Raw genomic sequence first — 16,753 nt, 5'->3', positions numbered from 1 at the left:
TACTCTGGTGATCATTTTGCAATATATATAAATGTGGAATCATTATGTCATACACCTGAAATGAATAGAGGGTTACATTTCTTTTTTTTTTTTTTTTTTTACAGGAAGCAATGTTTTTTTTGTTTTTTGTTTTTTTTTTATTATTTTATTTTATTTTTTTTGGGGGTACACCAGGTTCAATCAACTGTTTTTATACACATATCCCCATATTCCCTCCCTTCCTTGACGCCCCCCCCTCGAGTCCCCCCCACCCTCCCTGCCCCAGTCCTCTAAGGCATCTTCCATCCTTGAGTTGGGCTCCCTTTGTTATACAACAACTTCCCACTGACTATTTTACAGTTGGTAGTATATATATGTCTGTACTACTCTCCCGCTTCTTCTCAGTTTCCCCTTCACCCCCCGCCCCCTCCCATACCTCGAGTTCTCCAGTCCATTCCCTGTATCTGCTTCCCTGTTCTTGTCACTGAGTTCATCAGTACCATTTTTAGATTCCGTATATGTGAGTTAGCATACAATATTTGTCTTTCTCTTTCTGACTTACTTCACTCTGTATGACAGATTGTAGTTCTATCCACCTCATTACATATAGCTCCATCTCATCCCTTTTTATAGCTGAGTAATATTCCATTGTATATATATGCCACATCTTCTGTATCCATTCATTTGTTGATGGGCATTTAGGTTGCTTCCATGTCCTGGCTATTGTAAAGAGTGCTGCAATAAACATTATGGTACAAGTTTCTTTTGGGATTATGGTTTTCTTTGGGTATATGCCCAGGAGTGGGATTACTGGATCATATGGTAGTTCTATTTGTAGTTTTTTAAGGAACCTCCAAATTGTTTTCCATAGTGGCTGTACCAACTTACAGTCCCACCAACAGTGCAGGAGAGTTCCCTTTTCTCCACAACCTCTCCAACATTTGTTGTTTCCAGACTTTGTGATGATGGCCATTCTGATTGGTGTGAGGTGATACCTCATTGTGGCTTTGACTTGCATTTCTCTGATGATGAGTGATGTTGAGCATCTTTTCATGTGTTTGTTGGCCATCTGTATGTCTTCTTTGGAGAAATGTCTATTTAGGTCTTCTGCCCATTTGTGGATTGGGTTATTTGCTTTTTTGGTATGAAGCTGCATGAGCTGCTTGTATATTTTGGAGGTTAATCCTTTGTCCGTTGTTTCATAGGCAATTATTTTTTCCCATTCTGAGGGTTGCCTTTTAGTCTTGTTTATGGTTTCTTTTGCTGTGCAAAAGCTTTTAAGTTTCATGAGGTCCCATTCGTTTATTCTTGATTTTATTTCCATGATTCTAGGAGGTGGGTCAAAAAGGATGTTGCTTTGATGTATGTCAAAGAGTGTTCTGCCTATGTTTTCCTCTAGGAGTTTGATAGTGTCTGGCCTTATATGTAGGTCTTTAATCCATTTGGAGTTTATTTTTGTGTATGGTGTTAGGAAGTGTTCTAATTTCATTCTTTTACATGTTGCTGTCCAATTTTCCCAGCACCACTTATTGAAGAGGCTGTCTTTTTTCCATTGTATACTCGTGCCTCCTTTGTCAAAGATAAGGTGCCCATATGTTTTTGGGCTTACTTCTGAGTTCTCTATTCTGTTCCATTGATCTTCCTTTCTATTTTTGTGCCAGTACCATACTGTCTTGATCACTATGGCCTTGTAGTATAGTTTGAAGTCAGGAAGCCTGATTCCACCAACTCCATTTTTCCTTCTCAAGATGGCTTTGGCTATTCGGGGTCTTTTGCGTTTCCATACTAATCGTAAGATTTCTTGCTCTAGTTCTGTGAAAAATGCCATTGGTAATCTGATCGGGATTGCATTAAATCTGTAAATTGCTTTGGGTAGTACAGTCATTTTCACGATGTTGATTCTTCCAATCCAGGAACATGGTATATCCCTCCATCTGTTTATGTCATCTTTGATTTCTTTCATCAATGTCTTAAAGTTTTCTGCATACAGATCTTTTGCCTCCTTAGGCAGGTTTATTCCTAGGTATTTTATTCTTTTGGTTGCAATGGTGAATGGGAGAGTTTCCTTAATTTCTCTTTCTGCTCTTCCGTTGTTAGTGTATAGGAATGCAAGAGATTTCTGTGCATTAATTTTGTATCCTGCTACTTTACTAAACTCATCAATGAGTGCTAGCAGTTTTCTGGTAGAGTCTTTAGGGTTTTCTATATATAGTATCATGTCATCTGCAAAGAGTGATAATTTTACTTCTTCTTTTCCAATTTGGATTCCTTTAATTTCTTTTTCTTCTCTGATTGCTGTGGCTAACACTTCCAAAACTATGTTGAATAACAGTGGTGAGAGTGGACACCCTTGTCTTGTTCCTGTTCTTAGAGGGAATTCTTCCAGTTTTTCTCCATTGAGAACAATGTTGGCTTTTGGTTTGTCATATATGGCTTTTATGATGTTGAGGTAATTTCCTTCTATGCCCATTTTCTGGAGAGCTTTAATCATAAATGGATGTTGAACTTTGTCAAAAGCTTTTTCTGCATCTATTGAAATGATCATATGGTTTTTATCCTTCAATTTGTTGATATGATGTATCACGTTGATTGATTTGCGTATATTGAAGAATCCTTGCATCCCAGGGATAAACCCCACTTGATCGTGGTGTATGATTTTTTTAATGTGCTGTTGCAGTCTGTTAGCTAGTATTTTGTTGAGGATTTTTGCATCTATATTCATCAGTGATATTGGTCTGTAGTTTTCTTTTTTTGTGACATCTTTGCCTGGTTTTGGTATCAGGGTGATGGTAGCCTCATAGAATGAGTTTGGGAGTGCTCCGCCTTCTGCAATATTTTGGAAGAGTTTGAGAAGGATAGGTGTTAACTCTTCTCGAAATGTTTGATAGAATTCGCCTGTGAATCCATCTGGTCCTGGGCTTTTGTGTGTTGGGAGATTTTTAATCACTGCCTCAATTTCTGTACTTGTGATTGGTCTGTTCATGGTTTCTATTTCTTCCTGGTTGAGTCTTGGAAGATTGTATTTTTCTAAGAATGTATCCATTTCTTCCAGGTTATCCAATTGATTGGCATATAGTTGCTTGTAGTAGTCTCTCATGATGTTTTGTATTTCTGAGGTGTCCGTTGTGACTTCTCCTTTTTCATTTCTAATTCTGTTGATTTGCATCTTCTCCCTTTTTTTCTTGATGAGTCTGGCTAATGGTTTATCAATTTTGTTAATCTTCTCAAAGAACCAGCTTTTAGTTTTATTTATTTTTCTTATGGTTTCTTTCCTTTCTTTTTCATTTATTTCTGCTCTGATCTTTACGATTTCTTTCCTTCTGCTCACTTTGGGGTTTCTTTGTTCTTCTTTCTCTAGTTGTTTGAGGTGTAAGGTTAGGTTGTTTATTCGATCATTTTCTTGTTTCTTAAGGTAGGACTGTATTGCTATAAAATTCCCTGTTAGAACTGCTTTTGCTGCGTCCCATAGGTTTTGGGTTGTTGTGTTTTCGTTGTCATTTGTTTCTAGATACTTTTTGATTTCCTCTTTGATTTCTTTAGTGATTCCTTGGTTGTTTAATAGCGTATTGTTTAGCCTCCATGTGTTTGTATTTTTTGCAGTTTTTTTCCTGTAATTGATATCTAGTCTCATGGCGTTGTGGTCTGAGAAGATGCTTGATATGATTTCAATTTTCTTGAATTTGCTGAGGTTTGATTTGTGACCCAAGATGTGATCTATCCTGGAAAATGTTCCGTGTGCACTTGAGAAGAAAGTGTAGTCTGTCGTTTTTGGATGGAATGTCCTATAAATATCAATTAAGTCGAGATGGTCTAATGTGTCATTTAAAGCTTGTGTGTCTTTATTTATTTTCTGTTTGGATGATCTGTCCATTGATGTAAGTGGGGTGTTCAAGTCTCCCACTATAATTGTGTTACTGTCGATGTCCCCTTTTATAGCTGTTAGCATTTGCCTTATGTATTGAGGTGCTCCTATATTGGGGGCATAGATATTTACCATTGTGATATGTTCTTCTTGGATGGATCCCTTGATCATTATGTAGTGCCCTTCCTTGTCTCTTTTAATAGTCTTTACTTTCAAGTCTAATTTGTCTGATATGAGTATTGCTACTCCAGCTTTCTTTTGATTTCCATTTGCATGGAATATCTTTTTCCATCCCTTCACTTTCAGTCTATATGTATCCCTTGGTCTGAAGTGGGTTTCTTGTAGGCAGCATATAGAAGGGTCTTGTTTTTGTATCCATTCAGCCAGTCTGTGTCTTTTGGTTGGAGCATTTAATCCATTTACATTTAAAGTGATTATTGACATGTGTGTTCCAATTACCATTTTCTTAATTGTTTTGGGTTTGTATTTGTAGGTGTTTTCCTTTTCTTGTGTTTCCTACTTAGAGAAGTTCCTTTAGCACTTGTTGTAAGGCTGGTTTGGTGGTGCTGAATTCTCTTAACTTTTGCTTGTCTGGAAAGCTTTTGATTTCTCCCTCAAATCTGAATGAGATTCTTGCTGGGTAAAGTATTCTTGGCTGTAGGTTTCTCTCTTTCAGGACTTTCAGTATATCCTGCCATTCCCTTCTGGCCTGCAGAGTTTCTGTAGAAAGGTCAGCTGTTATCCTGATGGGTTTTCCCTTATATGTTGTTTGTTGCTTTTCTCTTGCTGCTTTTAATATTTTTTCTTTGTGTTGAATTGTCATTAGTTTGATTAATATGTGTCTTGGTGTATTTCTCCTTGGGTTTATTCTGTATGGGACTCTCTGTGCTTCTTGGACTTGGTTCATTATTTCCTTTCCCATGTTGGGGAAGTTTTCCACTAGAACCTCCTCAAATATTTTCACAGACCCTTTCTTGTTTTCTTCTTCTTCTGGGATGCCTATAATTCGAATGTTGGTACATTTAAGGTTATCACTGAGGTCTCTGAGGCTGTCTTCTAGTCTTTTTATTTTTTTATCTTTTTCCTGCTCTGTGGCGTTTATTTCTCCCATTCTATCTTCCAACTCACTTATTCGTTCTTCTGCCTCAGTCATTCTGCTGGTTAGAGCATCTAGAGTATTTTTAATTTCAGTTATTTTGTTATCCATTGCTGTTTGTTTTTCTGAGTTCTTATGAACTGTTTCTTGTACTTTCTCTAATTTGTTATCGAGATTTTGTATCATTTTTACTATCATTACTCTAAATTCTTTTTCAGGCATTTTTCCTATTTCCTCCTCATTTATTTGGTTTTTTTCCTGCTCCTTTGCCTGCATGGTGTTTCTTTGTTTCCTCATGGTTGTCCAAGCTTTTGGGGTTGCTTGTCCTGGTGATAGAGGTGTTTATAGAAGACTGTCCAAGCCTCAGACTAATGTCCAAGTATTGGATTAGACGAATATTCAGTCTAGGAAACACATACATGTATAAGACACACAATTATTGAATCCGTTAGGACATAAGGCTCTAGAAAGACCTGACAGAACCCCAGTGTGCTATCAGATATTCAGAGAGAAACCCAGCAGAAATTGACAACTGAAACAGAACAAATCAGAGACAAAAGCAAAAGCAAACAAACAACAAATAACACCCTACTCATACAAACATCAATCCAGGGAGATTTTGTAAGCTAGGATCAAATATAGAAATGAGCTGGAGTACCACCAGAGAGAATGGAGATTCTCAGAATGTAATTAGACAACTGTACTAAGAACTAAGATAAAGACAAAAGCCTAATATTAATACCAAGGCAGTGCATCATCTGGAGAATAGAGCAAGGAGTCTGAGCAGACCGATAGTGTTGCTTATAAGTATGTTAAGATAAAATACACTTAAAATGGCTGGAAGAAAGGGGAACAGAAGAGCGTAATGTGGTTGGAAATATGCAAAGAAAAAGAAAGGAATAGAAGTGTATAAAAGAAAGGGATGAAAGGAAAGTATGAAAGATATTTTGTCCGTACTACCAAAAACTTAGCTAGATATAGAAGTATTTTAAAAGGCAAAAAAAAAAAAAAAAGAGTAAAAAATATCCTTATAAAATTATGTTGTAAAACTTGTAGATCCCTTAGGGCTAAGATCGTATTTAATAAATCAAAAAAAAAAGAAAAAGAAAAAGAGAAAAAAAGAGAAAGGAAAAAAAATAAAAAATAAAAAAAATCCAGAACTGATCCCCGAATGGACCAGTTCAATAGGTATTGATACTACTATTTCTGTTTCCTTAGCGTCTCAGCTGTAAGTGTCCTTTTCCTTGCCTTGGGTTTTTTTTTTTTTTTTTTTGCGTTATTCTGTGACCAGCAGAGGTTCCTTTATTGTTCGTCTGTAAGCCTCGGTGTGTGGGGAGGGAGAGGGTGCAATAGTGGCTCCTTCTCCTGGGAGGGAGTGAGCAGTGGCGCACTGTTGCTTCAGTCAGGCTTGGAGGTGCCTGTTGCAGAGGGCGCTGGTGGCTCAGGCGTACACAGAAAGTCTTAGAGTTGGGCCTCTCTCGGGGTTTTTTCTTTTTGATGCTGGTTTTTTTTTTTTTTTTTTTCTCTCGGCAGCCTCCCTGCTGCTGGCGTTGCAAGGAGTTTTAATCTAGCCCCGCCCGAGCGCCTGAGGGTGCTTGTTATCCCTGAGCGCCTTATGTGGCCCCGCAGGGCGTCTCTCCGCTGCCTGTTGCAGAGGCGCAGAAAGAGAGAGAGAGGCTATGCGCGCGGCTCCTCCCCCGCGCCCGGGAGCCTGCAGCCTCCAGCCGCCATCATGGCTGGGCAGCTCTCAGGGATCGGCACTCCTCTCCGCGGACCTCCTCCCTCCTGTCCTCTCGGTCCGTCACCCTACCGGGAACAATGTTTCTCCCCCTGAACCAGCTCTCCGGTTCCCACGCTCCCGCTCCTGGACCCTCCGTTCAGCCGCGGATCGATGTCTCGGTCCGGGAACGCTGAGCTGCGCTGCGGACCCTCCGTATGTTTCTCACTCCCTCCAGTCTGCCACAGCTCCGCCGCTTCACCCTCTTTGAGCCCTCGTAGATGCCTCCCTACCGGCTATGTCAGGTTCTCCGCAGCCCTTTCCGGTGTCCGAGGCCGTCTGCTGGTGTTCAGCTGGTTCTCTGTGGGAATGACTGCGTCCTTCCGTGCATTCCCAATGCATCTGTGGAGAGGGATGCACTCCACGTCTCTCTACTTCGCCGCCATCTTTTTCTCCGAGGGTTACATTTCAATTATACCTTAATAGGAAAAAAATAAATTAGTAAAACTGTAAATAATATATATTTTCCTTTGCTTAAGTTCTCTTATCGAACTTTTTTAATTTTTATTTTATATTGGAGCATAGTTTGTAAATAAATTATGAGCATCAGAAATAATGATAATGCAGAAATAATGACAATGTAAAATAGAAATGGCTACAAAAGGTAAAAATATTTAATTTGCAGGAAGTGAAATTTCATATTATTTGATATATAAGTATGATTTGTTTTACTGGGGTAACCTTCACATAACTTAAAATTCGCCACTTTTTACTGAAGTACAGTTGATTTACAATATGATATCAGGTGTACAGTACAGTGAGTCAATATTTTTACAGTATATATTCCATTAAATGTTATTACAAGATAATGGCTATAATGCCCCGTGCTAAACAATATATCCCTGTTGCTTATTATTTTATATGTAGAAATCTGTATCTCTTAATTCCATACCCCTAATTTGCCACTTCACCCTACCATTTCCCCCTTTTTTAATTAATTTTTTCTATTTTTTCTAATTTTTATTTTTATTTTTTTAAGCTCTTTATTGGAATATAATTGCTTTACACTCTTGTACCAGCTTTTGAGGTACACCAAAGTGAATCAACTGTATTTATACATATATCCCCACATCCCCTCCCTCCCGCGACTCCCTCCCATTATCCCTGTCCTGGCCCTCTAAGGCATCACCCATCTTCGAGTTGATCTCCCTTTGTTATACAGCAAATTCCCACTAGCTGTCTATTTTACATTTGGTAGTGTATTTATGTCTATGTTACTCTCTGACTTCATCCCAGCTTCCCCTTAGCCCCCGGCACCCCCAACCCCGTGTCCTCCAGTCCATTCTCTGTATCTGCATCCTTATTCTTGCCCTGTCACTGGATTCATCAGTACCATTTTTTTTTTAGGTTCCATATATATGAGTTAGCATATAGTATTGTTTTTCTCTTTCTGGCTTACTTCACTCTATATGACAGACTCTAGGTCTAGCCACCTCATTACATATAGCTCCATTTCATTCCTTTTTATGGCTGAGTAATATTCCATTGTATATATGTGCCACATCTTCTTTATCCATTCATCTATTAATGGGCATTTAGGTTGTTTCCATGTCCTGGCTATTGTAAATAGTGCTGCTATGAACGTTGGGGTTCATGTGTCTTTTTGAATTATGGGACACAACTAACAAAGGATTAACCTCCAAAATATACAAACAGCTCATGCAGCTCAACATTAAAAAACACAAACAACTGGGTGGAATGAATTGGGAGACTGGGATTGCCATATACATATTACTAATAAGAAAAAATAAAATAAAATTTTACACTTTAAATATGTGCAATTTATTGTATGTCAATTATATCTCAATAAAAGTTCTTTAAAAAAAAAAATCAAAAAATGGGCCGAAGACCTAAATAGACATTTCTCCAAAGAATACATACAGATGGCCAAGAAACACACGAAGAGATGCTCAACATCACTAATCATTAGAGAAATGCAAATCAAAACTATAATGTGGTATCATCTCACACCAGTCAGAATGGCCATCATCAAAAATATCTACAAACAATAAATACTGGAGAGGGTGTGGAGAAAAGGGAACCTTCTCACACTGTGGGTGGGAATGTAAATTGATACAGCCACTATGGAAAACAGGATGGAGGTTCCTTAAAAAAAACTAAAAATAGAACCACCATGTGACCTGTCTTCCCTTCGGTAACCACTAGTTTGTTTTGTGTATCTGTGAGTCTGTTTGTGTCTTGCATATACATTCGTTTGTATTATTTTTTAGAGTCCACATATAAACAATATCATACAGTATTTGTATTTCTCTGTCTGACTTATTTCACTGAGCATAGTGCTCTCTAGGTCCATCCATGTTGTTGCAAATGGTAGAATTTCATTCTTTTTTTGTGGTAGAATGATAGTCTATTGTATATAAAAACTATATCTCCTTTCTCCATTCCTCTGTTGACAGACACTAAAATTCACCATTTTAAACAAAGTGTAAAATCTAGTAGCATTTAGTACACTCAAAGAGTGGTAACCATCACCTCTATTTATACAATAACTTCATCCCTACAAAAGTAAACACTGTACCCACTAAGCAATCACTCCCCATTCCTCTTTCCCCCCAACCTCTGGCAACCACTTACTAGTTTTCTTTCTGTATAGATTCGCCATTCTGGACATTTTGTATAAATAGAATCATACAATATGCGACCTAGTGGTCTAGCTTCTTACACCTAGCATAATGTTTCCAAGGTTCATCCATGTTGGATCATGTGTCAGCACTTCATTCGTTTTATGGCTGAATAATAATGCATTGTATATGGATATACCACCTTTTGTTTATCCATTCATCCCTTGATGGACATTTGGGTTGTTGTTACCTTTTGATTATTGTGAATAGTGCTACTGTGAATATTTGTATCAAAGTATCAGTTTGAATAACTGTTTTCAGTTCTTTGGGGCACATACTTAAGAGTGGAATTGCTGAGTGATACAGTAATTCTATGTTCAACTTTTTGAGGAATCACCAAACTATATTTCCAAAGTGGCTATTTCTCCATTTTACATTCTCAACAGTAATGTTCAAGAATTCCAACTCTCCTCATCCTCAGCAACACTTGTTACTTCCATTTTGTTTTGTTTTTATTGTCACCATTCTAGTATATGTCAGGTGATACCTCATTATGCTACGTCCCTAGTGGCTAAAGATGCTTAACGTCTATTCATGTCATTGTTGAACATTTGTGTATCTTTTTTTGGAAAACCAACAGTCAAGTGCTTTTTCCTTTTTTTTTAATTCAGCTATTTAGCATTTGGTTGTTGAGCTGCAAGAATTCTTTATATATTCTAACAGTAGACCGTATGAGATATGTGTTTGCAAATATATTCTCCCATTCGGTACATTGTTTTTTCACATTCTTCATAGTCACTTCACTTCAATGAACAGATGTTTCCATTTTGATGGAGTCCAAAAATCTATTTTCTTTTTTCCTTGTGCATTTTTTTGTCATAGCTAACAATCCATTTCCAAATCCAACTCCATGAAGAGTTCCTCCTCTATTTGCTCTGAACCATTCTAGTTTTAGCTTCAGAATGTAGGTCTTTGACCCATTTTGAGTTACTTTTTGTTTATTGTGTGAAGTTTGGTACCACATTCCTTCTTTAGTTTGTGGATAGTCAGATGTCCCAGCATCATCTGTTCAAGAGATTGTATTTTCCGCATTGAAAGGTCTTGGCAACCATTGTTGAAAATCAATTGACCAGAGATGTGTGGATTTATTTCTGGATCCCGAATTCTATTTTATTGTTCTATACATCTATTCTTATGCCAGTCCAATACTGTTTTGATTACTGTAGGTCAGTAGTAAATTTTGAAATCAGAAATTGTGACTCCTCCAAATTTGTTTTTTAATTTCAAGATTGTTATGGATATTTGGGTCCATGTAATTTCCTATGAATTTTATGATGAGCTTCCCATTTCTGCCAAAAAATTAAATTATTTCAGAATACTGATATGGATTGCATTGAATCTGCAGATCACTTTGGGGACTATTGCCATCTTAACAACATAAAGTATTACAATCCATGAATATAGGATATCTTTGGATTTTTTAGGGTTATTAATTTCTTGTCACAATCTTTTTTTAATAAATTTATTTTATTTGTTTCTGTTTGGCTGCATTGGGTCTTCATTGCTGTGCACGGGCTTTCTCTAGTTGCAGTGGGCAGGGGCTACTCTTCGTTGCAGTGTGTGGGCTACTTATTGCGGTGTCTTTTCTTGTTGTGGAGCAGGAACTCTAGGTGCACAGGCTTCAGTAGTTCTGGCTAGCAGGCTCTAGAGTGCAGGCTCAGTAGTTGTGGTGCATGAGGTTAGTTGCTCCGCAGCATGTGGGATCTTCCCGGACCAGAGATCGAACCCATGTCGCCTGCATTGGCAGGCAGATTCTTAACCACTAAGCCACCAGGGAAGTCCCTCCACAGCCTTTTGTACTTATCAATGTACAAGCCTTAAACCTCCTTGGATAAGATTATTTATCATATTCTGTTGAATATTTGTGTATCTATATTCATAATAGATATTTGTCTATCGTTTTGTTTTCTTGTGATGTCTTTATCTTATTTTGTTTGCAAGGTCATGGTAGCCTAAAAATATTATTTATGTATTGTTCCTTTCTCTTCCATTTTATGGAGGAGTTTACAAAGTATAGTGTTAATTCTTCCATAAATGGCTGGGAGAATTCACCATAGAAGCCTCCTCTTCCGGGCTTTTCATTTCAGAAAGTTTTTGATACTGATTCAAATCTACTTACCTTTACCAGATTGTTCAGATTTTCTATTTTCATAAGTCACTTTTGGTATTTTGTGTGTCTCTAGAAATTTCTCTATTTCATCTACATTGCCTAACTTGATGCTGAATAAATGCTCAGTGTTTGATTACAACCCTTTGTAAATTCAAATGATATAATGCAGACCATTATTATGTGTACCAAATGTTATTATTTATAACAAATAATACCATTATTTAAATTTATATATTATGTAATATAGAAACTATTTGTATATTTATGCAATATGTAAAATTATTTCTCCATGTATATAGATAATAGTATTATGTCTACCATTGCAGGCACAATTACTAATCTAACACCTTGTATAACCCCTGCAACTCTTAGAACTGTCCCTGAAGGTGTTGGAGGAAGAAGACAGGAATATCACCTTGATTGAGAATCAGACAAAGATGATGCTGACCTGGGATACAGTGCATGAATCTGACTCAGGTAATAGGTGAAGCAGGGAAAACGTCCCTGAGGGTTCACGGTGGGACAAGATACCCAAAGAAGTGACAAACAGAAAATTAAACTTTACAGGGAGCTGTGGATTATGGTGGGGCCACAAGGAAAGAGTCCATCTAAAGGAGGGGTCATGTTGGGCACCCCAAGATGTCAACCTTACCCTTGTCCTGCAGGTGCTATGGTGGTGGGCCTTGTCTCCACCCCAGGGATGGGAAAGTTGCTGGATAAAGTCCCTCTGATCCTGGATACTGAGGAACAGGCAGATCTGCATGAGACACACCAGGGTTTCCTGCAGAAAATCTCCCCCATCCTGCTGTCAGATGTCATAACCGTCTTTATCAGCAACAATAACACCCAGAACCTCAGCTCCCCAGTCACCTTTGTCTTCCAGCATGTGAGTCCTGGTGGGATGGAGCTGTGCATATGAAAGACGCCTGAGTCCTGGGCACAGCCTTGGGCTTCAGGGGGCTCCTCCATGTGTACGTCATATTCCGGGGAAAGCCCAGCATGAGCCAGCTTTGGGTCAGCATTTCTGACCAACAGAACCACCAACCCATACCTACTTCCTGTACCTACAGTCAGTGAACCCCGGGCCAAGGGCAAAGGTGTACTGTGCCTTCTGGGAGCATGACCATAATGGAAGTGGTCATTGGGCCACCAAAGGCTGCAGGATGGTGGGCACCAGTGACAATGGCACCAGAGACAACAGCACCATCTGCCAGTGCACCCATCTCAGCAGCTTTGCCATCCTCATGGCCCACGATGACATGCAGGTGAGAACCCTCAGAGGGGCTGCATTCATTGTTAACTGCTGTGTAACATATTCCTACATATGTAAAACCTGAAAAAAAATTATTATCTCACAGTTATTGAAGGTCACCAATCTGACATGGTATAGCTGGTATGTCTGCTCAGGTTCCCACAAGGCTGAAATCATTCAGTCAGCCTGGAATGCATTCTCATCTGAGGCTTGGGGTCCTCCTCGAACCCTTTGATTTTTGACATAATTCAGTTCCTTGTGGTGGTAAGACCGAAGTTTGGTTTTCTTGCTCTCTCTCAGCAGGGGTCCAGGCTCAGCTCCTAGGGGCTCCCTGCACTCCTTCTCACGTGGACCTCTCCTGGGCCCTCTCACAAGGTATCAGTGATCCTGTCTCGAGATGGATAGGAGACACTCCCTCACATCAAAACTCTCTCAAACTTTGAATCTTTTCTCCAATAAAAGGCCCAGATCTCTTAAGAGCTCACCTGATAAAGGGAAGCCTATCTAGGATAAAATTTCTTAAAGTCAATTAATGTGGGACATAAATTCCATCTGCAAAATTCCTTCATAGCAGCACCTACATTAGCATTTGACTTCAAACCTGGAAGTGGTTATGTGTACCCTGGGCATGGGGATATGGTTGCTAATTAGAATTCTATTTACCATAGGGGTCTTCAGGCCAGGGGTGCTCAGGGGCTGCATAAAGGATAGCAGAGGAGGCCAGGAGAGGCAGTGAGTACATGTGAGTCAGGAGCCATCTTTGCCTCCTCACCTGGCCAGGTGAGGTGTTTACTTTGTCTGATTCATCAAACCAAAAACTCTCTGGCAACCTCAAGTAATAGGGTATTTACTGAAATAAAAGTGGCACCGACAGGAAAGGAATCATGAAAATGATCATAGCACAAAATGTTTAAGAATCATAGGAGACCTAAGAAGTTTGAACAACATTTGAAGACCATGTTTCCTACAGCCACGTGACTAGATAGCACAATATTCATACTTTATATACCATTCTACATTTATTGAAGTGTTAAAATATTTGAGTTTTGAATGCCAACTGAATAAGAGAGGAAACAACTACATCTCACTCCTAACCACAGACACTGAGTTCCTCTTGCTCCAAAACCAAAGTTGTTAGTTTCTCCTGTACATTTCAAAGGATGCTTTATACATATAAAAACAATACATGTATTTCGTCTTTGGTCTTCCTTTTTATCACACACTTGATAAGTTATTCTCTTGAGTCTACAAGAAGATTCTCCATTATTTTTTTACTTCATTGCATTCCGCTGTGTAAATTTGCTGTAAATTACATATCAAGCCTCTCATAGAGAGTGTTTTTGTTAGATCATTTGTTAATACAAATAATAGTACAGCTGTTTACATTTATTTCATTGTTCTCATGTTTGATTATGCATTTAGGATGGATACTGGGTCAAATTCATATGTGCATGTTAGTAGATACTTCCGTATTTCAACATCAAGAGGTCACACCATGAACAGTACCACCAGTATCATGTAATTGTGTGTAATTCCTCACAGCCTGACCACAAGGCTATTATCAAATTTTTTGATGTTTTCCCACCAGAGGTAAATATCATATCTAGGAAAAGATTTGTGTCTTTTTTATTATTATTAGAATGGAACATCTTTATTTAGGAGCCAGTAGTATTTCCATCTCTGGAAACAATTTGTTCCCACCCTTGGTGTATTTTTCCACTAGCTTGTAGATGCATTTTTTATGGATTTGGAGGGAGCTCTTTATATATTTTATTGGTGAAACCAAAGATTCTCAAACTTTACAATGCATCAAAATCATCTAGAGGGTTTTTTTTTTAACATAGCATCTCTAGCTTTTTCTTTTCTTTTTTTATTTTAAGCTCTTTAATGGAATAAAATTGCTTTACACCTTGTACCAGTTTTTGAGGTACACCAAAGTGAATAAGTTGTATTTATACATATATCCCCATATCCCCTCCCTCCCATGACTCCCTTCCACACTCCCTCTCCTGGCACTCTAAGGCATCACTCATCATCTAGTTGATCTCCCTTTGCTATACAGCAACTTCCCACTAGCTATCTATTTTACATTTGGTGGTGTATCTGTCTCTGTTACTCTCTGACTTCGTCCCAACTTCCCCTTCGTATCCCCCAACCCCGTGTCCTCAAGTCCATGCTCTACATCTGCTTCTTCATTCTTAACCTGTCACTGGGTTCATGAGTACCATTTTTTTAGATTCCGTATATATGAGTTAGCATACAATATTTGTTTTTCTCTTTCTGGCTTACTTCACTCTGTATGACAGTCTCTAGGTCTATCCACTTCATTACATATATTTCAATTTCATTCCTTTCTATGGCTGAGTAATATTCCATTGTATATATGTGCCACATCTTCTTTATCCATTCATCTGTTGATGGGCATTTAGGTTGCTTCCACATTCGGACTATTGTAAATAGTGGTGCAATGAACATTATGGTACATGTTTCTAGTGAGATTACTGGGTCATATGGTACTTCCATTTTTAGGTTTTTAAGGAAACTCCAAACTGTTTTCCATAGTGGCTGTACAGCTTACATCCCCACCAACAGTGCAGGAGAGTTCCCTTTTCTCCACACCCTCTCCAACATTTATTGTTTCTAGATTTTTTGATGATGCCCATTCTGACCGGTGTGAGGAGATACCTCATTGTGGCTTTGACTTGCATTTCTCTAATGATTAGTAATGTTGAGCATCTTTTCATGTGTTTGTTAGCAATCTGCATGTCTTCTTTGGGGAAATGTCTATTTAGGTCTTCCACCCATTTGTGGTTTGGGTTATTTGCTGTTTTGGTATTCAGCTGCATGAGCTGCTTGTATATTTTGGAGATTAATCCTTTGTCCATTGCTTCATTGGCAAGTATTTTCTCCCATTCTGAGGGTTGTCTTCTAGTCTTGTTTATGGTTTCTTTCTCTGTGCAAAAGCTTTTAAGTTTCATTAGGTCCCATTTGTTTATTCTTGATTTTATTTCCATGATTCTAGGAGGTGGGTCAAAAAGGATCTTGCTTTGATGGATGTCATAGAGTGTTCCGCCTATGTTTTCCCCTAAGAGTTTTATAGTGTCTGGCCTTACATGTAGGTCTTTAATCCATTTGGAGTTTATTTTTGTGCATGGTGTTAGGAAGTGTTCTAATTTCATTCTTTGACATGTTGCTGTCCAATTTCCCCAGCACCACTGATTGAAGAGGCTGTCTTTTTTCCATTGTATATTCTTGCCTCCTTTGTCAAAGATAAGGTGCCCATATGTTTGTGAGTTTACCTCTGGTTTCTCTTTTCTCTTCTATTGATCTTCCTTTCTATTTTTGTGCCAGTACCATACTGTCTTGATCACTATGGCCTTGTAGTATCGTTTGAAGTCAGGAAGCCTAATTCCACCAACTCCATTTTTCCTTCTCAAGATTGCTTTGGCTATTCGGGGTCTTTTGCGTTTCCATACAAATCGTAAGATTTCTTGCTCTAGTTCTGTGAAAAATGCCATTGGTAATTTGATCAGGATTGCATTGAATCTGTAAACTGCTATGGGTAGTACAGTCATTTTCACTATGTTGATTCTTCCAATCCAGGAACATGGTATGTCTCTCCATCTGTTTGTGTCGTCTTTGATTTCTTTCCTTAGTGTCTTATAGTTTTCTGTATACAGTCTTTTGCCACCTTAGGCAGGTTTATTCCTAGGTATTTTATTCTTTTGAATGCAATGGTAAATGGGAGAGTTTCCTTACTTTCTCTTTCTGCTCTCCCATTGTTAGTGTATAGGAATGCAAGAGATTTCTGTGCATTAATTTTGTATCCTGCTACTTTACTAAATTCATTGATTAATGCTAGCAGTTTTCTGGTAGAATCTTCAGGGTTTTCTATGTATAATATCATGTCATCTGCAAAGAGTGACAATTTTACTTCTTCTTGTCCAATTTGGATTCCTTTTATTTCATTTTCTTCTCTGTTTGCTGTGGCTAAAACTTCCAAAACTATGTTGAATAATAATGGTGAGAGTGGAC

At 38.4% G+C, this 16,753-nt stretch overlaps 1 protein-coding gene across 1 annotated transcript in view; it reads left to right on the top strand.

Annotated features, from left to right (window-relative positions):
• LOC130836242 (adhesion G protein-coupled receptor E2-like) overlaps nt 1-16,753 on the top strand; it is a 54,782-nt gene that overhangs the window by 25,185 nt on the left and 12,844 nt on the right. The window contains exons 10-12 of the mRNA XM_057708309.1: nt 11,839-11,943; nt 12,132-12,362; nt 12,541-12,731. Coding sequence (XP_057564292.1) covers nt 11,839-11,943; nt 12,132-12,362; nt 12,541-12,731 — 527 coding nt within the window. The remainder of the gene's footprint in view (nt 1-11,838; nt 11,944-12,131; nt 12,363-12,540; nt 12,732-16,753) is intronic.

This window comes from Hippopotamus amphibius, chromosome 15, assembly GCF_030028045.1.
Source record: "Hippopotamus amphibius kiboko isolate mHipAmp2 chromosome 15, mHipAmp2.hap2, whole genome shotgun sequence".
Lineage (NCBI taxonomy): Eukaryota > Metazoa > Chordata > Mammalia > Artiodactyla > Hippopotamidae > Hippopotamus > Hippopotamus amphibius.
This window is presented reverse-complemented; position numbering and strand designations above follow the sequence as displayed.